Raw genomic sequence first — 24,953 nt, 5'->3', positions numbered from 1 at the left:
AAGTTTGGTGTATTTGGAATGCGTATACTTACTAATATTAGAAATGCGAAAGTAACTGTCTTTCTGTCTGTCTGTTTGTTTGTTTGTTTGTTACCTTTTCCCGGCTGAACGGCTGAACGGATCGTAATGAAATTTGGCAAGGAGATAGATTATATCCTGGGGATGGAAATAGGTTATCTTTTGTCTAAAAAAATAAATTTTAAACGTGTTAAAAAAATATATCTTAATTTTATGTAATGTGTGTCATAGATATACAAACTGTTAGTGTCATTCCTCTATGTCTGCCGAGCAATAGCTTTCAAGCCATTACGTTACGTTTTGCTATTGTAAGGAACTAAGTAGAGAGTAAGAAAAAAATAAAGATCTTGACAGTTTGTAGTGTCGCCATATTTGTTTCAATTTTCAATACCGTTTTTTAAATTGCAGAAAAAAATCATGTTTCATAGACACATAAATAGTGAGTGTGTGTGTGTCATTTCTCTATGTCCACGAGGTCTCGCCACGTCAATGATCTCCTTGGAGCGAACCCGTCCGCTTAGTTAAATAAACAGCTTTTATCGTTGAATGATTTCATGATTTATTTCATGAAAATCTGCTCTCATAAGAAAGTTAGTTTTATAGACATTCAATAGGTGTATCTCTCTCTCTGAAGATCAATCTATGAATCGTTACAAATTTATTTCCTTTATTTTTTTAGTTTGATTTGATACAATATGATTTCACTAAAACTCAATTTCTACCCCTTCCAATTTTCATTTCCACATTACGAAGTTTCACTTCTTCCGCGCGGAGGGACTCCACCACGGGATGCGCACTCATTAGAGAGATGCTTGAACAACGTTTTGTTTGTGTGCACGGCCGTAAGAGCGCTAGTGTGCTCACTGCTCAATGTTTGTTTACGATTCGTTGCCAAGGCTCATTTGTAATGGCGGCAATTTTTCTTTCGTATTTTTGTTTAGGACTTTAGGTTATTTGCGTGCTACTTGCTTATTGCTACGTAGGTGGAAACTGGAAAATATCTGGCGTTTATTTATTCAATTATTTAGTGGTCATATTTTTATTGAGGTAAGATTGTTAAATTGATTATGAAATTACGTATTAAGTAAAATACAATGCCGCCACGTGTACGAAAATGCTGTGTGCCTGGTTGCGATGATAAATTTGCTGTTAGACACAGCTTCCCAGTTTACGAATAAACAGTATAGGTACAATGAATGGATACAGAGAATAAACGTCGAGAAGCTGAAAACTATCCACCCTCTTAATGCTGTAGATGTGATTGAAAACTTCAATAGTAATGCTAGCTTGTGACATAGGTGGTTTTAGCATAAATAGCTACTTAGGTCATTCTTTCGTCTGTACGGTTAGTACTGTGCACGGCCACAACAGCGCTGCAAATAGCGTTCTAGCTGTTAATTCAGAGAGTGGCCTTTCTATCCCTCCCTCTCTTTTCTATGGACTCCACGCAATATTTTTGCATGCAATTAAAAACTATTTTTTAATGATGCCAAAGAAGTATAACTTCTCATGCGCGTACCTAACTACACGCACCCATTTTTTTTTATTTAACTTCTTCTATATATAATTTTTCTCCCTACCTAGGGCACTCATAATTCTTTTAAATTTCACGTGTATGTTTTCAATGTCATTCGAGTTGTACAAATTTTTTTGTCAAATTGGTCATTATTTATACTTTGTTTCATTTTGGAAACATACGTATTTTAGGTATTATGACAAATAAAAAAAATATTTTCACTAACATTCTTAGGTTTTTATTGTGTTGATAGTTTCAAGTTTAATATTATGTAGGTACATAAATTCTTAAACTTATAAATTTCTTCGAAATTTATTCATAGGTTGGTAGGGCCTACTAATATTTTCTATTTGTCAATATTGTTATTTTTTTACAGTACCTACTTATTTGCAAGGAGTTTGGTTTAGTGTTTATAATTTATCTGCTGAGCGTCAAGAGTCTTAGGGCTGCTGAGACCGAAGACCAGAAATATTTATCAATTATGTAATATATTGTTGAAAAATTTGAATTTCAGGAAAGTTGATTTTTTTATTAATTAGAATAGTTACGTGTAATTGCCATCTTCCTTTATTTCATATTAAACATTATGTTTGGTTGAGTGTGAGATAATTTTATTTATGTGTGTTTTAATTTCATTTAATTTCTTATATATATATATATATATATATATATATATATATATATATATATATATATAGGTATATATATTCTTACCTACCTTCTTCTATTAAATTTCAGGCGGATGTTAACATTGTCATTCCAGTTGTATAAATTTTTTTGTCAAATTAGTTGTTATTTATACTTTTAGTTTCATTTTGGACTATGTTTTTTTTTTTTTTTTTTCACTTAATTCAAAGATTTGTGGTGTGTACAGGGAGTGATATCTCTATTAATTTCTATAATCCTTTGGATAAGCGGAATATTGCCACCACAGTTTTACATATAAACAAATCCTACAAATGTTTTAAACATTATGACAAATAAAAAATAGTTTCACAAACATCCTTAGTTTTTTCTGGTGTGTATAGTTTGAAGTTTAATATTATGTATGTACGTAAATTCTTAAACATACAGTTATTTATTAACTTATTTAGATAATTATTCATAGGTAGGTAATAAGCTTTCTATTTGTCAATATTGTTATTATGGTAGATATGAGTATACAGTCAATGCCTACATTCTTAAATTCCTTTATATCTCTTTCGATTTGGAGTGTTTCCGAGCCATTCGGGGTCCTCAACATCACCCCCTCCCCCCCAGGTGCTTAAAGCCCCAAAATTTCGAAAGTTTAAAAAATTTGAAAAATCTATCTCTTTCGATTTTAAGTGTTTTCGAGCCATTCAGGGTCCTCGAACCCCCCGCCCCCCTCTGGGAACAAAGCCCCAAAATTTCGACAATTTCAGGAATTTCAAATATCTATTCTTTCGAGATGGAGTGTTCCAAACCATTCGAGGTCCTGAACATCCACTTTCCGCAAAAGTGAAAGCCCTAAAATTTCGAAATACGTATTAGAATATATATAATTGTATGTTGGCATGTATGACGTCGATAAACTCTTACACCGTTTGACCGATCGCCATGAAAGTTGGCACATCGAAGTGTTTTTATCATGGAGAAGGTTTTTATGCTAACCATTTTTTTTGTAACTCGCCGCTAGATGGCGCTGTAGCGCATCAACTTCTAAACCTTTCAACCGATCGCCATGGGTAAACAGAAAACCATAGGTCACAGATACACAAACAGTAATTATGTGTCATTTCTTAATGTCCACCACACTGGAAATATCGCTATCCATTGTGCTGTAACTCGCGGACAATATATCACCCGGTGTTCAGCCCGGGCAAAGCCGGGTATTGCAGCTAGTTTGTTATAAAATCGTGTTCATATTATTCCCCTACCGTGAACAAAATTTTTATAAATATGTATGTATGACATCTGAAACCTGAAACTACATTACTTTAGTATGGCCTCGTGGGCGTGAGGTTGTAGGTTTAAAACCCGGCAGCTGCGAAGTTCTTTTTGTACTTGTAAAAATAAATACGGCGCACGCAAAATTTCAAAAGTAATAAATATATTTGAATTAATGAATGCAAATAAAAGTAAATTTATTAATTCAATTGCACATTTCATTTCACTCCTTTGTATCCATACAAAATAGTGATAATTCAATAAAAATGATTCAATTTTATTCATAAAAGTATGCAGAGGTAGATTTTATCATGCAAAAGATAGAAAAATTAAAAAAAAAATTCTTCCTCAAAGAATATAATATTTTTAATGCCTAAATGGTTTGGTTGCAAAAACCTATTACGGCTCAGTCTCAGGCCGAATATGATATTTCGTTTTCTTCTGGATCAATAATTTCATCAATGTTTTGTTATGACGTTGTCACGTTAAACTATCATCCGTAAACCGACATTACAGACAACCAATTTTTTTTTAATAAAACTCTAAACTCAACCGGGTGTCAGGAAAATTCACCCCCTCCCAAACCATGCCCCCTCTTATCACTCACTCTCTCCCTCTCTCTCTGTTTCTCTCTCTCGACGGCCATGTTGATAGAAAATAGTTGTGGCCGACATTTCGATACCTGCGTACACATTACATTTTAAAAAAATCCCCTTTGGCACGGTCTACAGGCGTAGGTAGATTTCGAAGTACCTATTTCTTCTGGAAATATTTTTGGAACGTCTATAAACTCCTGGAACATTTTGAAAACTTAATGTCGCACACATAACATCCTATAGATATGTTCGCCAATATTCAAAAGAGATCGATCTAACATTTAATCACAATCAATGCAGCAAAAATATTTTTAATGTTTCTAACTTAATGCATTCAGCATTTAATGTCTTAGCAAATTCATATTCTGCCTAATAAGGTAGTGATGCAATTATGTTTGACCTTCAAACAATATTTTTCATCCCCTGCACTAATATGTGGTCTTACAAAATTATTTTTGAACAAGTTTAAGGTAATATTAAGAAGGTTATTGATAAATTATTGACAAATTTATTACTGAGAAAGTTTGATTTTTTTTTTTTAAATTTCAACCCCTGTTTTTACGGTTATAGTTCTTTCCATCAAAACTTACCTCAGCCAAAGGTTTTAGCTAAGGTTTAGGAGTTTTACAATAAATTATAATGGATTTATTAGTATATCTATTTAAAAAGTAATGACTCTTGTCTCTCTATTCCAAAAATTATCAGCATTTTTACCCCCGCCGAGTAGCTAATTTACCCCCGCAGGGGTAATTACCACCAGGTTCGGAACTCATGATATAGTGGCTCTTCAAACCCAAACTAAAAAATATATATTCTTTCTAGCAGGTGCATAACGTTATTTTGACGGTTAACAAAAAAAACATATTGACTGCAACGCACGTTACTCGCGTTAACGGAATAATGCAATTGTGGTGAAGCGTGGTTCCTGATGGGGAATGGTGAGGGAGGTGGTAACCCCCGTAAGTGCTATGGGCAAAAATGATTTATTTTGTATAATATATAGGTATCTTTTAACTTGAATACTAAAATTAATGACTTATTTAATGTCATGTTTTGCAACTACACTTTTCTTTGTACGATAGTTCACTCCTGAAAAGTCTTCCTGGGGTCGCTCCTGCGTGTTATGGTAGTAAATTGTTCAGTGGCTAGCAATATGTTTTTTTTAAACTCTGTGTGTGACATAGTCCAGAGGCATAGAAAGTGTTGGTTCATGTTTGGATCCGATTCAGTGTAAGCAATTCAGAAGAACATCAGTGGTAATTCAGAACATTATATATATATATATATATATATATATATATATATATATATATATCGTTCGGAATCACGCACGTCACGGGACAACGTCAGCCACGTTTCTCACTCGCGAGGAATCCGGGTCGGATCCGCCCGGGTCCGTGAACCGGACCGGATCACTGGGTCACCCTGGCGAACGCGCGAAGGACGAGATGGTATCATGTTTTCAGGACTAAGAGTACACAGTAGCTCTGATAAAGGCCGAGTGGGGGTGGGGGGGGTCGTTGCGCCCCTCCACCCCTTCTAGCCCGCCCCCTTCCTGAAGGGGAGACGCTCTCCAAGTGGTCATTAAGCGCCCTGGCGCATTATATAACTGGGAGGTTTTGTGCCGCGCGGCCGAGAAATTGGGGTTATGGAGGGGTTGCTGGGAGCCACCTTGTGGAGTGGGGGAGGGGTGGAGGTGGGATGCAGCTGGAAGACAAATACCACCCTCCTGAATTATCTATCGCTCCTGCCGGGCGCCGGCCGCCGGGCCAGGGGTGGCCAAGGCGCCGACCTCGACCTGAGGGTGTCCCTCCGGCGTTTTGGACTTCCAACAGCAGCTACGTCTACGAAAAACCTTTTACTAATTCCTCAAGATCTCACCCCCTTAACCAATTTACGTTCACGAAAGTAACATACAAAATAAACGTGGTGATAGGGTAAGGCATATCATAAGTTTGTCCACCTGTAAATGTTAATTGTAATAAACTAGGCATTAAAAAAAACTTGGCCACTTTTTAGACTAATTTACAGTAACTTACCACATACAAAATTGTGCGTTGTCCAAAATGAAAGTCAAAAAACCATTACAATCAATTTCATTCCAAAGAACCTCAGATACGAAATTGTTAGCACAAAAAAACACGGCCGGGGAAATTATTTAGAACGGTGAATTAAAGGAATGTGGCAGATGGCTATCGTCGATACGAGAAGAACAGCACATTTTTACTACCCGAAACAAATAACGTGTAACATAAATTACGTCAACTTCGCCTAGCTGCATAAATTGTAACAACACGCTGGAAATTTGAATTCTATTTGGAAGTGATCATTTATATTCTAGCAATGTACGAAATATTGAATGAATATTTTAAAAGTTATTAAAGACATTTAATATTAAGGTAGCAAACATGTGAATTATAATTAACCTTAATTACCGTACTTATAAATTTTCAAAATTTATATACATGTATCATGTTTCTCTGTACGGCTATTCGTGCTCTATTCGTAGTAAAACACTTTAAGTGTTAAATCAAGAGTAGTTTGTATTGTTTTGTGTATTAAAAGGGGGAAGGAACAAGACAACAATAAGGCATTATCTGGCATGAGCAAGAAGGCACAGGTAGAGGGTGGGTTGCGAACCACAATTCATGTTTTTTTTTTCTCCTTTGCACCATGGCTTTTCATAAAACCCTCTGCAAAATAATTAAAGTGTTTCCAGCTTGGTCCCACCCGCTAAGTTATACATATTTAAAAAAATTGATAATTACAGATTTGTATGAAGAGATATTTTGGAAAAGTGACTACATATGTGGCGTTGACGGCACTTTCCTGCTGTGGGAATACAGCAATTTTACTTTTCTAGAGATTACCAAGTGAGGTGGCTACGGTAAAATGTTGGATTTTCAGTTCGGGAGAACGCCTCCGGCACATCCTCATAACTTCGGATAGCCGTGGTTTTCCCGAAATGACTCCCCCTCAAATTTTGAGTGATTCCTTTCAATGGGCCATTGTTAATTGAATTTTCCCGGATTTCTCCGACTTTTGGAGTGTTTGTCCATCTGTAGCAACGACGAGACGAATTCACAAAGAAAACAAATTATTTACATACGTCCGAGCTTCTGACGCCAAATGTAATTGCTGCCGAGATGTTCTTTCATTCGCTTTGACGTGACGAGAGTTCTGGCACCAGCAGTGTTAATAGGACAAAAAAGTGATGATGGAAAAGGGATGCTGAATTGGGTTAGAAGGGGAAATGGGGCTCTCCCCATCTCCCCTTCTAACCCAATGGGTTCGTGAACTTCTCTCTTGTCGCATGCCTATAGGGTTTCTAGGGAGCTAGTCATAGTGTCCTTCAATTATATGCTGGCAGGTGTACCTTAGAACCTCCATGTTTATCTGTCGTCTCTGCACGCTCAGCCCTGCAACTCGAAGTCTAGTGGCTGCAGGCTCTCCTCTGCCCGAGGCTCGAACCTGAGGCGGACTCTACTCCACGCCTGAGTCGCTCGACGCATGTCTAGTGCTCTCGGCAACCTCGCAGCACCTACCCTTGCACCGGACTGACTTCGGCTCTCTCTGCAACAGCCGCCTCGTGTCCTCCCCTCGGCCGCGCCCACAAGGGAAGCCTTCATTTCACAGACGAGAGAGCCACACCCGAAGTTCCCCGAAGTTCATGCTCGCTTTTTTCCCCCGTTCTATCTAATGGTTAGAGACCGGTGTGGCATTATATTTTGCGGTCGATTAGGATAGGTTAGCTACATTATAAATACTTTGAAACATTGTGGAATAGTTGGTTATATTAGGTAAGTATAGCTACATTAAAAATACTGTAAAATCATTTTATGGTTGCTTAGCAAATAACTTTTTAATATGTAGCTATCCAGGGCTAGGAAAACGTTTACATGATTTCACAGTATCTTTAATGTAGCTATCCTAACCAAACCAACCGTCCACAATTTTTTAAAGTATTTATAATGTAGCTAACCTAACCTTTTACAATGAATTAAAAAAAAACAACCGAAGATGCACGATCGGGCGTTTTGCTCTCTCGTCTGTGAAAAGAAGGCTTCCCCGCCCACAAGCGCGATGCCTCGCGGAACGGGCACGCTCGGGCGGTCCACGGGAGGCCGCTGACACGCCGGTGCCTCCACACTGTTGAAAATAAACAATTCATTAAAATTGTTTTCGCTTACACATAACTTTCACTCATCATGACGAAATTATTCAAACAAAAAAATAATCAAGACTCCACGGAAAACAATTTAGAAGTAGCAGAAATTCTGTAACACAACGTGGGGGTTACAGGAAATTTTCGTTATCAACAAAAAAAAAATGTGCAAGTAATTTTTTTATTTCTTTCAATAAGAGCGACAATATTGTATTTGCAAAATATTTTGCGTCTGAAACATTTATAAGGAATTTTGTTTTGCACTTCCTGACGTCTTCTGTACACAGATATAGTTCTCTTCGCCTTGGTCATTATAAAACAACAGATTTCAGAAACTGCAGTCACCAACGTTTTCCAATAACCACAATACCCACACAGTGGAGTCCCGCAAACGGGGAACCTGGTCGTCCGGACATCCGGTTAATCGCGACGAGAATAATAAAAACAAAAAAGCTCGAATTTACTCATTTTTGTATGTTAAACCATAGGTCCACGTATAGAAAAGTATTAAAACTAAAAGTAATATGTAGGAAAAAATTTAATGTTAGAAGAAAAAAAAAGATTGTTATAGTTTCACCCATCTAAAACCCATCATAATGGTTCTTGATCAACGCGACTGTACTGTATGTGCATATAAAAAAACATTTTCAATGCTTGTACAGTGAAATATTTCAAGGCATTGGGGCGGAACCAAAATAACAATATGAAAAAGCATCAGCCCAACATGAAGCGCGTGTTTTGACCGGAGGTCGTTTTGCGGGCCCGAGGGTGACTGCTTGTCAACCCCTGCTTCTGACCGGGACGACCCCCTCCCCCCCTGTTCCAAGACAACCCTTGGTTCCTCCCCTCTTCCAGACGAAATTGTTCCCAAGCCCTCCCCCCATAACGCAGGGAAAATCGCCGTCGTTCCGTGACCTTTCTGTCTCGGTCGGGCAAGCAGTGGAACCGAATCATAAAGGAAGCAAACAAAACACTTGTCTGTCTGCATTCAAATACAATACAAACATGTCCGCCGTTACGAAGAGTTTGTTCATCAATTGCAAGTTTTTTTATATAAATTTTGAAACGATCATTTTTTACGGCCTCGTAACGAAAATTGCAACGCTCAGGAGTGTGGCGCTCGATGACAGAGAGAGGGAAGGAAGAATATAGAGCGCCTCACTCTTCACTCTCGGGCAAGCGTTAGTGAAGAACACCAAAAGTTTTGCATTTTTCATTACGCTGGAAACAACGAAATCTTCTCTCTTTAAAAAAAAAATAACTAAATTCGATTTTAACACCAACATTTTAAGTATAGACATTTCCAATAGTGATAATGTTTTTTTATTTTTTGCGTGTCATTGTATACATTTTTGTTTCAGTAAAGACAGTTGTTTCATCAAATTATGAAGCAAAAAAATAAAATGTATATAATAGTTACTGAGATAGTTCCGGCAAAAATCATGTTTCCACCCTGCTCGCGTGCCTGGTTAAGATCTCCCCGTCCCCTTAACAAACAAAGCACGCTTAGGCCCGTTCTATAATGACAAGGAAACGGAGAGGATCACGTAAAGAGAGACGAATCTCACGGAACATAGTATCTACAATGGCAAGCATGCAGACACGGACCCGTACGGATAAGCTCGGTAGTGTCCAGGTATTCCGTTTACGTTACTGCGTGTGAACAACAGAAGCCGAGTATTTGGCCGCGGTCGTTGCTTACGTTTCAAATACACGAGATATTGTTTCAAGTACAAGCATATCATTACTTAGTGGTAATTATTTCCATCACAAAATGTTTATTAATTAATTTTTTTAATTAAATCTCATTGCTTGCCATTTATTTATTACGTTTCAGTGCGGTGTGGAAGCCTCAAACGGATAATGAAAAATAAAAATATATTGCGGGTTCCGTCCGTTTTCACGTTTGCGCGTCATTTCGGAACGAAAAGCCACGCTACCCTCAGGTAAGGACTCTCTCGCCGCCCGTCCGTCTTCAAACAGGTTAATTGCGCGGTTCGGCCGCCGGCAAATCACCGCGCGCGGCCAAATTGAGCTCCATTCAATTAAGAGGCACCGTGGGAAGCGCGCGCCTTGGAACAATAACAGTCGTCAGACCCGCGCGACATCTCGCAGCCACGCACACTCGGTCCGCCGCGCGCAGTCGCATCCACACCCGGTCCGCCGTGCGTGCTTGCGCTGCTCGGCGAGCTGAATGCCACGCGGTGCTTTTTATATAAAATGAACCATGCAACATATTCGCGAGACGAGCAAACGAGGTTGTAAAGTTACGGTTGTTGTATATAAATATAGCTAGATTGTGGATGATTCAGTGCATTGCAGATGGCAGCACAGGGCACAATGAGTTGCGTTCTCTTTAGGAAAACAAAGTTTATAGGTTTATTATGCACCTGGTGTCGCTTTTTTTCATTTTACATAAAAGCCGATTTTTTTCAAACTTAAAAAAAAAAATACTTCAGGTGTCAAAATGATTTTTTAGGAACCCGATCTTCAGTGTTGGTGAACAAATATCTTAAAAATAATGCAAACGTTTGATCCAAAACTAAATATCTACTACATGATTCAATGATATCGGCAAATGCTAGGATTTTAACACATTTTGGGGTCTTAAAACAATTAAATAAATCTCATTTGAATATAAAACAACATTAATAAAACTTTCAAAAACAGTTACATCACGAAATTAATTTGAAAACTAGGCAAAAAAGCAAAAAATTGAAAGAAAAATAAAAGAGGGAAAGAATTTAGGAACCGCCTTACAAAACAGGGCTGCCGGAGACGTGTGTGTTCCGCCGACGGGAGGCGAGGCAGAGTGGCTGGGGGCGGCCGGACTCTGCAGCTGCAGGTGCGGGACAGGTGTCCGCGTCACCTGTGCCCCGCCGGCGCTCCTGCGGGGGGCGTGGGGTGGGGGGTCCCCGCCGCGCCGGCAGATGCTGGGGGCCCCATTCCCCCGCCTCCCCTCAGCCGCCACGCTGCGCCGTTGCAGTTCCACCACATCATCGAGAGCCAGGCCTTCCCAGCACCGAGCTGGCCCTAGACGACCCCCCCCCCCCCCTTTTTTTTTAACACGAAGCTTGAATAGAGTTTTTTTTCCCCGCATCCAAACAGCAAGTACTGCACAAAAAAAAATTACCTACCCTTCACGTGCCCAAGCTCCAAAGCACCAGCAAGAGGTGTGAAACATAATACACGTAAATGCAAATTGTCTTTTTGAAGTTACTAAACATTGGTTTTTTTTTATAGCTCCCCTCTCCCTTCCCAACAGCGATGAACGTACCATGCATATAAACAGTTTGCATCTGTTTACAATATCATGTAAAGTTTCAAGCTAATTTTTAAATCTTAATAAGTATGATAATTGATAATAAGGATAATGTATAGTTTTTTAATTCACCTTTTATTTCATCCATCATGCGCCTCTCTAACCACCCGTCAGTGACAGGCTACCCCCCTTCCCTTCCCCATTCCACAACTAGTTTGGTCCCCAGGACAAAGATGGCCTACTTCACTCTTTTCTAGGGCCTGGAACATATGAATTAACTATACCTTTCTTACAACTATATTTAATGTCATTTTATTCTGTACATTAAAAATTAATACAAAGTGTGGCATGTGGTAAAAAAGTTTCAATTAATAATCATCATTCAAGTATAACAAAATAGTTAGAAAACTTGTTTAGTGTAATAAAAATAACAATGAAACAATATAGGTAGGCTAAAGATCACATTATATTAATAATATTTTCCTATATTTATGAGAGAATATTATTGTTCCTAAAAGTGTTTTCTGACACCTCGTTGAACATATATGCAATCAAAGATGGGTAACACATGGCAGCATTTCTAATAATATTTCTGTGTTGAAAGATTCTTTAAGCGAGCCGTGCGAAACGATGAAGCGGTGCGTATTTGGCCCGTTGTAAATTTCATAACGAAAAACTGTTTTGAAAACATATTTTTAACCAGATTTTAAATCTTAAAAAAAATAATAATTGTCTGTTCAAAACTAAGAACGGCAACATAACATTTTTTTCATTTAGTCATTTAGCTACTCTAATGCTATTCATAATTTAATAACCGCTTAAAAATCTTGAACAATTTGTAAATGAAAAGTAATGTTACAGGTCTGTATATTCTTTGATGGCCCAGCTAGAGGCTACACTTGATAAAAAAAAAATCATTTTGTGGCTTCAACTGTTTATTCTGCGGAAAGAAAACCTAGAGATTGTTTTATAGTGACAGTAAAATAATAAGTAGCGGACCTTTGAATCCTTTTTGTTTGACTCTATAACATTATATGATCTCTAAGAGACAAATTGTATGAGGATGCATGATTGCTTTATCACCTCAAAATACTGTTGGGGTTAATTTTGACAAAACATATCGTGGCAACCACAAACCTGTAGAAAGCCTTTCTTTTAGGTCACTAACGAAAATACGCCAAGGCTGGTAACAATTAACATTAAAAATTATTTCATGAGTGTTGCATAGTGGATCGCTCCTGAAATTTTTAACAACAGTAGCATGGCTACTGACCTTAACGTCGATACCAGGTCACCTTTTAAAATTAGTGAATAGACTCCTTGGGGGCAGCGACTGCTATGCGCCATTAGTCTGCTGGCCTTCAAGCACAGCGGTCTGGCCCGGGTCTTCGGTGGGTACAGGCGGCGCTCTTTAATCCAATAACTCTTAGGTCCGGCACATTCTGTAGTCCGGCACTAAGCGAGACTCGCGTTCAGATTTTTCGGGGTGGATTCGGGCGTTTGTTGAACTTGACTACCAGGTGCATCAATGTTTTTAGTTTACTCCGTTTATATCTCTGTTGCAGTAGAAAAGTATTTGTTTGAAAAAAAATAATGTACTCTATTAAATTTTTTTCCTGATATTACCGGTAAAACATTGACGATATACAGTTCGGCAAAACTCGCTGATCGGGCATTGCATTTGTCGTGGCGCGCCAGATACAATAACTTTCACATACTTACCAGAGTCGACGGAAGAGAAGTTTGCATCTTTTAATGAAGTAGACTCCTCTGAAGGTGAGAGCGATACACCTGATACCTTCGAACCTCATCAGCGGTGACCCATATGCGAGATCAGGTAGTTCGTCACCAGCAGGATGGGTTTGGTATGGGGAACCAGTAGTGGTGGTCTGGTTACTCACACTGTCGATTCCTGGCGGGCCCGAGTGCAGAAGAGCGCACGTTGCCAGAGCAGGAGTGCTTTTTAGAAGCTTTGTTACAATTCCTCCCGTAAGGGCATCCTGCGGCGACATTTTCATCAGTTTTCGCTCAGAACAACCGGTTACCCTCTCCCTCTGTCTTTTGAAAACAAGTGGTATGAAATTAAGAACACGAACAATTTGGAAGAGCAATGACATTATTTTGCGCAATGACAACCACGAAATCGCACTCATGGCCATCAATTACGACTAAAGTGAAGGAATAAAACATAAATCAAATATTGCTCTAACCAAATAAAAAAAAATTCCAAGAGCTGAAGAAACATTATTTTGAAGAGAGATTTGAATTGGTTGCTTTATTTTCTATAACAAATAGTTTGTTTGAATACGACCCAACTCATATTATGTTGCTGCCAGCAGAAATGTTTGTTTGACATTTAATTTAATTCAAAGCAAGTTTGCATAGTGATTAAGTAGTGGAAGAACATTCAATGGTTTTATTTCTATATAAAAAAGTCTGTGTTGCAAGCCATACTATTGTAAACCTCAAAACAATGTCAGTGTCTAAATTAACTAATTATATCAAATATTTTACTAGGAATGATTATTAAATCGTTGATTTAAATGTAGTTTAAGTTGTGAAAAATTTTGGTGGATATTTTTTCTTTGCCATAGAGAAAAAATTGTTCCAGTGAAGTCATTTGATTGGGTTAACACATCTTCCTCTATGAGCTAGTAAACCACAATGTAAGAACAGACTTTCATAGTCAAAAGTGGAGGGTACTCACGTCGACGTCTATCTTGAGCGCATCCTCGTCGGTGTAGCCGAGGCTGCGCATGTGCTTGAGGTAGGTGGTGGTGATGGGCAGGCTGAAGTCTATGTCGGGCGGGTCCCTGTGGAAGATCCTGCGGCCAGGATCCTCCTCCTTTTGGTCCTCGTCCTCCTCGTCGTCGCCGTCCGCCTCGTCGTCCTCGTCGCGGTCGCCCTTGTTGTTGTTGTTGTTGTTGATGATGTTGTGTTGGGGACGGTGGTTCAGGTGCAAGGGGTGGTGGTGCAGTGGCGAGCGGAACAGCAAGAGCGGGTGCAGGATGCCGCCGGCGTGGGGCTGCAGCAGGAGCGGCGCCGGCGGAACTAGATCCCTCCCCGCGAGGGCAAGGTCCCTGACGACCGGACACATGTCCCTGGCGGGCGCTCCCAGGTCTCTGGCGGGCGCGCCCAGATCCCTCACGGACGCGCCCAGATCCCTGACGGACGCGCCCAGATCCCTGCCCGTCGCGCCCAGATCCCTCACCGGCTGATTCGTGTCCCTGACAGGCGTGCCTAGATCCCTACTGGGCGGGCCCAGATCCCTGCTGGGCGCGCCCAGATCCCTCACGGACGGGCCCAGATCCCTGACGGACACGCCCAGATCCCTGACGGCGGGGCCCAGGTCCCTGGCGGGCGTGCCCAGGTCCCTGACGGGCGGACATGGACCCAGATCCCGGCCGCCGGAGCAGGACGAGCTAGTGCTGCTGCAGTCGCGCAGGGGCGTGCTGTGGTTCAGCGGCGGCGGCGGGGGCGGCGCCGCGGGGCTGGTGGAAGGCGGCGTGGGCGTGGGCGTGGGCGCGGGCGACGGGGACGGCGACGGCGACCGGGGGCGGCGCTGGCAGTCCGTGCAGCCCAGCAGGAAGCGAGTGACCGCCTCTCGCGGTAGGAAGGCGTATGTCTCCGTGATCTGCAACAAGGGGGAAGGCACCCGAACATGCCTTCAGTACGAGCAGTTCGCGATTACACTTGGACTGTGTGGTTCAGCAGTACTGGTAGGATAGCCAAGGTTATAAAGATGTCCATCTATGGTATAATATAAATTATTGGATCATTTTAACAGCAAACCCCAGGAGATCGAAATTACTTTGGATATAAGTTACTTACGGAGCCCCCAACATACTTCACAAGCTTGGTAAACATTCTAAACAGTTATTCCTGAGTACCAATTTTGTGGCACCACCTTATTACTGATGCTAAAAACCAACAGCCATATTGAACTGACAGTAACAGCTGAACAGACAACATCTCCTATTTTGATTGATATTCCTTTTAAAGTAACAGTTGATGTTTCTATGAAATATAGCTACAATCATAGAACATTAGAAGACTTAAGTGTCATGAATTGGGAAATTCACATTAATTTCTCATACTTTAGCTCTATGATTTTCATAATAGTGAAACCAATTATTTTCCTACTGAGTGGCGCAGTGCGCAGAAGTGTGAAGTTGCTATATCTCTATATAAACTCTAAATACTCAGAACAAAGAGTAATTATTGAATCTGGGAGCTGTAACAACATAACAAAACATTTTCTTATAACGTATTTAAAAACAAATCATGATTTGAGAACATTACACACTATAAGTTAAATCAAATGCATAGTTTTGTAACAAATAACACAGAAGAAAAATATCACGACTCGAAACACGTCGGCAATGCTGAATTTCATTTTGGGGAAGGAGTTATATGATCATTTTGCCCGCTGTTTGCTTTCAAATTCTTTTCTTTTGTTGGTGGGAAATACAGAAATATATATATATTTTTTTCATTTCGTGGGGAGGGGGATATACCCCCTCCTATCCTCCCCCCTTGCATACTCCCCTGGTTCGCACAGTTTCTCGGTTGCGTCACGACATGCAGCTGCAAGAGCAAGTACACTTGTTACGGTTTTTTTTGTCACAGAACCGACTGCAGCGAGATACAGCCGTCTGGGAAGGGGGAATGAAACGAGGTTTGGGAAGGAGAAGGAACAAAGGAGGTGTACTGCTTATCTTGAGCAGAGATGTGACTGTCGAGGAAAAATATGTGTGATTTTAAGGGAGAGAGATAGTAATATAAATACGTATTCTTATTTTCAACAGATTTTAACCTATATTAAGTTTCTATAGTTTAATTTTCCTATATTCATTTTTTAATTTAATTTTCCAAATTTGACTCCATTAAAAAATAGTAAATGACAAAAGCAAAAGTTAAGAGTGCCTGGCTGCTACAAATATTTTCCCCTGTGAAGTCACTGGCTGTAAGTTATTCAATTATTTTTTGGAATGTCTACAACTTACATTATGTAATGGTCTTTGAAATTCTATTAATGTGTGCTCTCTGCATTAACAAAGACAACTTTTCAATATTACACATTAAGAAAATGTTTCGAAATCAAAACTGTTGAAAACAGTATGTGTTTCTATCTCTCACCCTTAACGACTTCGTGTAAGGGTTCGATAACTGTCATACTACTTTCATTGCATAAACTATGCGATAGTTACTTTCTTGCTCTCATAACATATATGACGATATGAGGTGAACTCGAAATTTGGTAGTATTCTCGCGAGGGTATTTTGCTCTATCATATTTTGTTTGATTATTTTTTATCTTCAAACTTTAAACAGAAACTAAAAAAATATTATTATTTATAGATTACTTGCTGTGAAGTATATTCAGCCTGTTGGGAAATATGTGGTCGCAACAAGGTATAGAAGGTCTTGAAGGTATGATTTGTGCCTTGACATGTCAAATATTGGGATTAATAATACAAAACTATAATTATAGCAAAAAAAGATGGAAAAATTAAAGATGTTGGGGCTTAATTCGCCTTAACCTGCATGAATGAGCCTAGGATATTTCCTGTGTTTGTATTATGGTTATACCACAATAAAGACGTGTATAGAAATCTAATGCGGACATCGTTTCCAGGAATCCAAACAATGCATGGTAGAAACTCTTCTTGCCATTTCCAATATTTTAAAACCGCTTGCAATAAAGCTTCCGTGCAAAAAATTTTGGTTTGACGTGGCATAGTACTTAGTTTTAGCTACTTGTTGAAGTCAACATATTTGTAAACTGGTGAGATTATCACTTAACTAGTTGTAGTCTAGAGTTAAAGATAGGGGAGTTAGTAACGGCATCAATCGCTGCCATGGCTGGCCAATCCTCGACCTAGCACACGATGCATGATACACACCTTCTTGCACGGTTGAAGCCGCGCATGACAAGGCGTATAAGGCTTAAGCCTGAGACGCACTTGGAGTCTTCCCTAACCCGAACCCCACCCAACCCAGTACACTTAGAATAAGTTAGATTCGTAAATAATACAATAGCCATCTATCGGACTGGTGTGACAGCAATGGAAAGATTTTTCCACACAAAAATCTCTAAGCTGTCTGGCATTAGTCTCGGGTGTATTTGCCCGAACCACTGAGCCGACAACAAGTAAGACAGTTAGCCATTGGGTCAGCTAAATCGCATAAAAAAGGTCCGACGGTGGTAGGAGGGGGGAAATTGATCGTGGAAGCGTTGTGGAGGAGGGGAGGGGTGGTGATGATGAAACACCCCCCTCCAGGCACCAGTCCAGCTCGCCCCCCCCCCCCCCACCCATCACCTGCCTCCCATGCCTCGGCGATCAGATTTAAAGCGTCTTCGACCGTTTTTAATTGGCCGCCATTACCGCCGACGGCGGCCGGGAGGCTCGGGTTGCCCTTGGTCAGGGATGGCGGGGCGAACCGGTTCGACGCCCCAAAGAAAGCCGCGGCTGGCCTGCCATCGATTTTTTTTTATCACCTTGCTAATTATTATTTTTTTTTTCTTCGCCTGTGGCTCTTACTTACCCGGCACATACACATCCCCCCCCCCTCCTTTTCCCAACACGTTTCCACCCCCTGAAACCAGGCACTCGGTTTCTGGCCGTTAGTGCGAGAAGCCTGCGATTCATTGATCCCCGACCGGTCCCCAAAAACAACCGGAAGTTCGCAGCTCGCACGCGCAACTTCGCGCGAGAAATAAACAAAAACCACAATTTTGCGAATATTTCATACACTGTAATAATAATTATTTTTTGTTTGACATCTCAGCTCTCGGTATACGGCATTTGGCAGGAGTAATTTCGTGAATGGAACGGAAGTCGCATGGAGCGGAAATGTGTAACCACGGTGCTGCCATCTGTGACGGATGGCGCGAAACAAAGTTCACATAGCTAAATGTAAACTTTATAGTATTTTGTGTTTAACGAATTTCAATAAGATGGGTAGGATTTCCGAAAAAAAAAATTCCTTTTGTAAATCAGGTCCAAAAGGACTTTTTTTTTTTTTACGTATTTTTCGTTTTTATCGGAGCCGTTTCATTATAGGTATATATTTCGCTCTGCAAATCGAATGATTTTATAGTCGACGTAGCTGCCCCGGCAGCGAATTCTAGCGGCGGGTGCGGAAACTAAGTGTGATTCGCGACCATAAATTTAGTTGAAACCACAATTTGCTTTTATTTATCAAGCTCGGCATTATTTTAAAGAATTCTAAGTTAAATTTTGTGTCTGTGTTTCTTATTATAAGTTTGATGAAATACGAGAACACACGAATTGGTCGTTACCGAGGTTATATATTACACATTTATTTGTGTAAAAGGAACTGAAATTATCATATGAAATTACAAATTTGTACATTTATACGTTTACATGAGCGCAACTGTATCGCTACAAAATAATGTTCGCAGTAGCCTAATACTGGGCTCGGATTATTGCTTAGGCATAAATTTTATGCTTTGTGTTTTCCTAGTACCTACATTAATTAAAGTTATTTGTAAACTGTTTCGTGAATTGCTCTCAGCATTAACTGCGTGCATCAATAAAAACAAGAAAACTAAATAAATTACCACTATGGTTTAAAAAAAATATTATGTTTGCATAAAATATCAATTAAAATTTAAAATTATTTGTCGATTTTCGTAAGGGCGGCAAGAAATATAAAGTATTGTTTCCAAAAACTTCTAATATATATGCAAAAATTATCATACCAATGTGTTGTACAAATGTGCATTAGTTCTCGTGTAGTACCTACTTATTACAAACTATTTCTTGGCAACTAATTTCCAAAGGAATACGGAATATTATATAATAGTACAAATTTTTGAAGTTATACTTCTTTAGGCGCGTTATGAAAAAAATGATGAGAGTGAAATTTTAAGATGCGCGCGCATCACTGTAACACAAAATTAACAGGTTGAAGCTGCCCGCTAAAGCGCTCATTAAGTCTCGAAAAAAAAGCTACCAACAAAATAGAAATAGAACCTCTATTAGTCGCGCATGTTGGCACGCTCGTCGCCTCTGATCACTGTTTTCATATTTATAATATTTATCCAAATGTTTCTAGTTTCTACATCCACAACATGTGTTCTAGTTTCATACAAGTGCGAATTATATTCAGTAGTGATTTAAGTTGAATATTTTTATTAATATTATTTACTATTCATAAATATAAGTAAAAAAATGTGCTATATACTTTTTCAATATAACTTACATTTAATTTTTACCAGGGTGAAACAAAAAAAAATCCGAAAATGTACTAACACAGGTTATTCGCGCTTCTGACTCGGGGTCAATGAATAGTAAGTTAGGTTTCCCCTGCTCGCTCAGTGCAGGAAAATCATTTTCTTCTTCTCGTCCGTCTTTCTTCTCGGTTTCTGTTCTCCTCGGTGCTATCCGCGTCTGGACTCCGGAGGAGTAGCGGAGGACCCCTCGCGTACGTCATCTCCCCCGCTCAATCCCCCTCCCTCCGCGTTCACGAACAGTAGCCGCCACGTCCCTTGTTAGACGCCGGGAAGATTGGGGAGGGGGGGGGGGGAAGAGTCTCACGGCGACTTTTCCTTCTTTTTTTTATTCGCGTACGCTGCACCGCGTTCCGCGGAGGATCTTTTACAGGAGTGGAGTTGGAGCTGGTTAAAAAGACTACGTTACATAGGCCTATGTAAGGCCATGCATTTTTGCGGAAAGATTTCCAGACCAGCTGTGTGTTAAAACGGGGTGCTGACATAACTTAGAAACACACAACTTAGAATCACATAATTTAGAATTTTCTAAGTTATGACAGTTCTAAGTTGTGACTTTCTACGTTATGACGTTTCTAAGTTGTGTGGTTCTGCGTTGCGTGTTTCTAAGTTACGTGTTTCTAAGTTGTGACAGTTCTAAGTTGGGTGTTGCTAAGTTGTGATAGTTCAAAGTTATGCTTTTCTACGTTATGACGTTTCTAAGTTGTGTGGTTCTGCGTTGCATGTTTCTAAGTTACGTGTTTCTAAGTTGTGACAGTTCTAAGATGTTGTTTCTAAGTTGTGATAGTTCTAAGCTATGACTTTCTACGTTATGATGTTTCTAAGTTGTGTGGTTCTGCGGTGCGTGTTTCTAAGTTACGTGTTTCTAAGTTATGACGGTTCTAAGTTGTTGTTTCTAAGTTGTGATAGTTCTAAGTTATGACTTTCTACGTTATGATGTTTCTAAGTTGTGTGGTTCTGCGTTGCGTGTTTCTAAGTTACGTGCTTCTAAGTTATGACCGTTCTAAATTGTGTGTTTCTAAGATGTGATAGTTCTAAGTTGTGAGTTTCTACGTTATGACTTTTCTAAGTTGTGTGGTTCTGCGTTGTGTGTTTCTAAGTTGTGTGTAAGTTATGATCGTTCTAAGTTGTGTGTGTTTCTAAGTTAGGATCGTTAATTAGTTGTGTTTCTAAGTTACGTGGATTTTTCCAAGTTTTCTAAGTTATGACAGTTCTTAGTTGTGACTTTCTAAGTTATGTGATGTTCCCTGTTAAAACTTTTCTTCGTTGGCTGTGTTTCGTGGCTGGCTGGGGTTTATTTAAGACACATGTCCACTGACGGCACACGAATCCCAGCCATCCAGTGCGAAAGCAATTTTTTTTCCTAACCAAAACTAAATGTATGAACGCGTCCTGAATGGCCCGGTAAAAAAAGGAAAGGCTTCTCTTGCAAACAGCTGCCAATAACAAGGGAACAATCGCTAGCAGTCTAGTGAGTGATCTTTTTTCTTGCACGAAAAATACTTGCCCATACACACACACACTCGAGTCGCTCGATGTGGACTTCACCCCCAAAACCCCAACTCCTTGCGAGCTTGGCTACCAAGAGAGTACTCTACGGCGCATCACCTCAAACTCCCTTGTAGGAGCTTCACCTCCAAACTTTCCATCGGACGATCTTCATCTCCAAACTTACCTTAGGAGAGCTACAACTACCATTATGGAGTTCTCCCCAGAACTTCGAAATCGTAGAGGGCTATGGCCCCCGTTGGAGGCTTGCTCCTAAACATTCCCTAAAAAGGACTTCTACCTCAAACGTCCACATGGGGTTTTATATATAAATATAAACATAGATTAATTTTTTTATCCTTACTTAACGGACAGCTACAATAATCATATTTGGCAATCACATTGATACATCCAACCTTTTTAACGTACTAAATTTAATGATTCTAGCTGTCCCATAATTATGGAAAGGCATGGTGCAGTTTTTTAAGTATGTGTAAAAAATATGGTGGTCTATATTTCGAACTAAGAGAGAAAAAAAATATTTATTCAGACTTCACTCGTAAAATGTTTGTACAGGAACTACGTACACAAACACTGAGACATAAAGTGCAATTGAGTAGAATATAATAAGTTTATTTCATGTTAATAACGTTATTATTGGACGTTGCAATCTAATGTAGAGTTTTTGTAATCAATCTTTATTTCCCTCCAAAAAAAATCAGACTTAAAAATGAAATCTCTGAATAATTGAATCATACAAAAAATGTCATACAGGAGAAACATTTTTATTTCAGAGATTTGTCATCAGATTATTATCACGAAACATAATATCGGCGTATCAGTTCAAATATTTGTGGATAATTATTATGTGTTTTGGAGACGAGCCAAATGTCGCTTATTTAGAGGAATTCCCCAATTTCAACCCACTCGCATAAGCCTGTACGCAGAAAATGTAATTTTTTTTATAAACACCTGCTGTTGTCTATAGCATAAATTACTGCGCTCGTTTCCAATCTAGATTTCAGCGGCTTGCGCGTTTGGCTGACGCCGGCCTCCCCCTTAATTGCGTAATTGGTTCAATTAATTACAACAACAATCTCCGTAACCTGACAGATACGCCGCGGCCTTGGCCGACCTTTCCCACACTCGCCTTCGACTTGGTTCCGCCCTCCCATAAAACACCCCCACTGCTGCACTCGCCTTGTCTCCGTGTATTCAGCGGTGAGAGAGCCGCGGCGTTAGTTCACGAGCAGTGTCGCGTAAGGTTGGGTTCGCGATTCAAAACATAAATAAATAAATTGTATCGGTAACGGTAGGTCGTGAGCGCAAAATCCGACCGCTGTGACTTCGATCCTACTTAATCACAACAGCGGACAGATAGGACTGGTGTGTGCATTGGATAGAGGTCGTGCGCATAGGCGGGGAAGGAATAAACTTTTATTTCTGTTACGGACGCATGATGAAACAGCCATTTCTGTATGGTGAATAAATATATACTGATCAATAAAATCGTCTCTTTTCAAAGACCAAAATTTCTGGATGCGAATCACATACATACTTACTAGAATTCGCTGCCTGAATCGTAAACGTTTCTTACCACCATTAAACGCAGATAGCTGTTTGCAGCACAAAACAACAGGGAATCTTAAACTTCTAGAAACGGCTCCGATAAAATACCTGTTTTGGACCCGATATTCGACAAGTAACAAGAAGTTTTATTAAATTACTGCCCAACTTCTTAAAATTCACTAAACAGAAACACACCTCAGAAATTTTACTTTATGATAATATTAAAATATTAACCTGAAACATTTTAAAACGCATTCTATAGAACTAAGTAATGCTAGTATATCAGTTTCTACAAACAAACCTTAACATTATTTTCTGAAACAATATTATTAAATTATATTATTAAAATGTAAAAAAAAAATATGTGACATGATTTGGACCACGTCTCTTGGGGTTAACGACCACGCACTATACCACTGTGCTGCTGTCTCTTTTAATTATATTGATAGATTTCGAAGAAATTGTAGGTACTTATTGTAGCCGTTTCCATGATGCGACTTCTGAAAAAATTTTATGTAGTTTTTCGATTCATGGTTCATAGACCCCAAAATCATCGTCAACTCTTAAGTGAGTGTGTGTGTGTGTGTGTGTCTATATAAATGTATATATATTTTTGGGGGGACACACCATCAACTGATACACACGTGGTAAGTATATAACGTAGCACCGGTGCGATAAATACTGTCCGAAATGTGTGTTCATACTCAAAGATTACGGTACACACCATCACAAAGTCATCAATGGTCGGGTTTCAACCGAAAATACTGTATTTCGTAATCAAGCAGCTTCTTCCTGCGGTAATCCCCGCGACCATCGATGGTTTTTTTTTTACGGTGACTTGCGTCGCAGAATGCGTGTTCACGATCAGCGCGATGGGAGACTTCGCCGACAGAGCTCCGGGACACGACGAAGACAGCCGCGTCCCTGACACAGTCGCCCGCCAGCCCCGCGTCGCTCCCGTCGACCTCGCGCCACGTGGCGACCACGCTGCCGTTAAGTCACGTCCGACCGCTGCCTTTATCAGCGGCCGAGATCGCAGCTGCCGCCGCCGTCGGTGGTCGAGGTAGATCTTTACCTTCTTGGGCTTACAGACTTTCAACATGACGACCGTAACGAAAAGTGCAAAAAGTGATGTCATGATTTTTTTTCAAATGGCGAAACTTCTTTTGAACAATATTTTTTTTTATAAATTTTACAGTTTTCTCCATTTTTTTTTAAAAAATAAAAATAGACGTGATACAAAACTGGGCGTTGCGCTTCAACATTTTCAGCCCGCGCTGGCCCGACCCTCCTGCGAAGCTGATCTCCCGCGGAAAGCGACTCGACAATGCAGCGGGAGGGACATCTTCCCGCAGCTCTCTCTCTCTCTCGATATCCCCCCCCCCCCCCCACGACGCCGCACCGTCGTTATTTCAGCCCGTCCGACGAGCCGACGCGACGCCGGGACTGCAGAAGGACGCGCGGCGGGCCCGGGACAATTACTCTTGATTACCCTCCTTCCCAACCCGCGCAGGTGGGAAAAAGAGCCACGCACGTTTCGAACCCGCGACCCTGCTTACGAGCTTACGCGCGGGTCGAAGAGAGGGGGAGGGTAAAAAAAAAAAAAGACACCCCCCCGGCTATTAGCGGCGAGGAATTGGCGGGTGCGGTGCGCATTCCGGCACTCGCGCGACGATAACTTCCCGCTCGGCTGGTGGCGCTGCGCTGAAATTCCCTCCGCCGCTCCCCTCCGCCCAACGACGACCACACGACGCCAAGGCAATTTCCCCCTTCGCTGTAAAGGGCACAGGATGTTAAAAAAAAAAAAAATAGCGATGTGAATGAATCTCTCCACTGTCAGAAATTTTGCGACGACTGAAATAAAAAGAAACGACTTTTTTTCCCTTTATAACAATATTATTCTTAATATTCAGTCTTCCCTGGCAGGCACACATTCATTACACGCATGTTTCGAAATTCACGCTAGTTCTGAAACTGCGGGAAATTAGTGTCAAGTTTGTTTGTTTCAGCTGAAAGTTTGGAATTAACGGTTCCCACTTCTTGCACGATTGTTGTTCCAGTGGGTAGCAGTCAGCAGACCGAAAGTCATTTAACAGTAATATCGGAGAAATGACTGTCGGTCAAATAAATTTTCAGTTTAATGATTTTAGGTCTATTGCCTATCGGTCAACT

General features: G+C 40.3%; 1 protein-coding gene across 1 annotated transcript in view; it reads right to left on the bottom strand.

Moving 5' to 3' along the window:
• The window catches only part of LOC134533097 (uncharacterized), a 545,455-nt gene that overhangs the window by 267,451 nt on the left and 253,051 nt on the right, over window positions 1-24,953 (bottom strand). The window contains exon 3 of the mRNA XM_063370340.1: window positions 14,173-15,099. Coding sequence (XP_063226410.1) covers window positions 14,173-15,099 — 927 coding nt within the window. The remainder of the gene's footprint in view (window positions 1-14,172; window positions 15,100-24,953) is intronic.

Source organism: Bacillus rossius, chromosome 6 (assembly GCF_032445375.1).
Source record: "Bacillus rossius redtenbacheri isolate Brsri chromosome 6, Brsri_v3, whole genome shotgun sequence".
Classification (NCBI taxonomy): domain Eukaryota; kingdom Metazoa; phylum Arthropoda; class Insecta; order Phasmatodea; family Bacillidae; genus Bacillus; species Bacillus rossius.
Note: the sequence above shows the minus strand (reverse complement) of the source record. Positions and strands in the feature narration are given on the sequence as shown.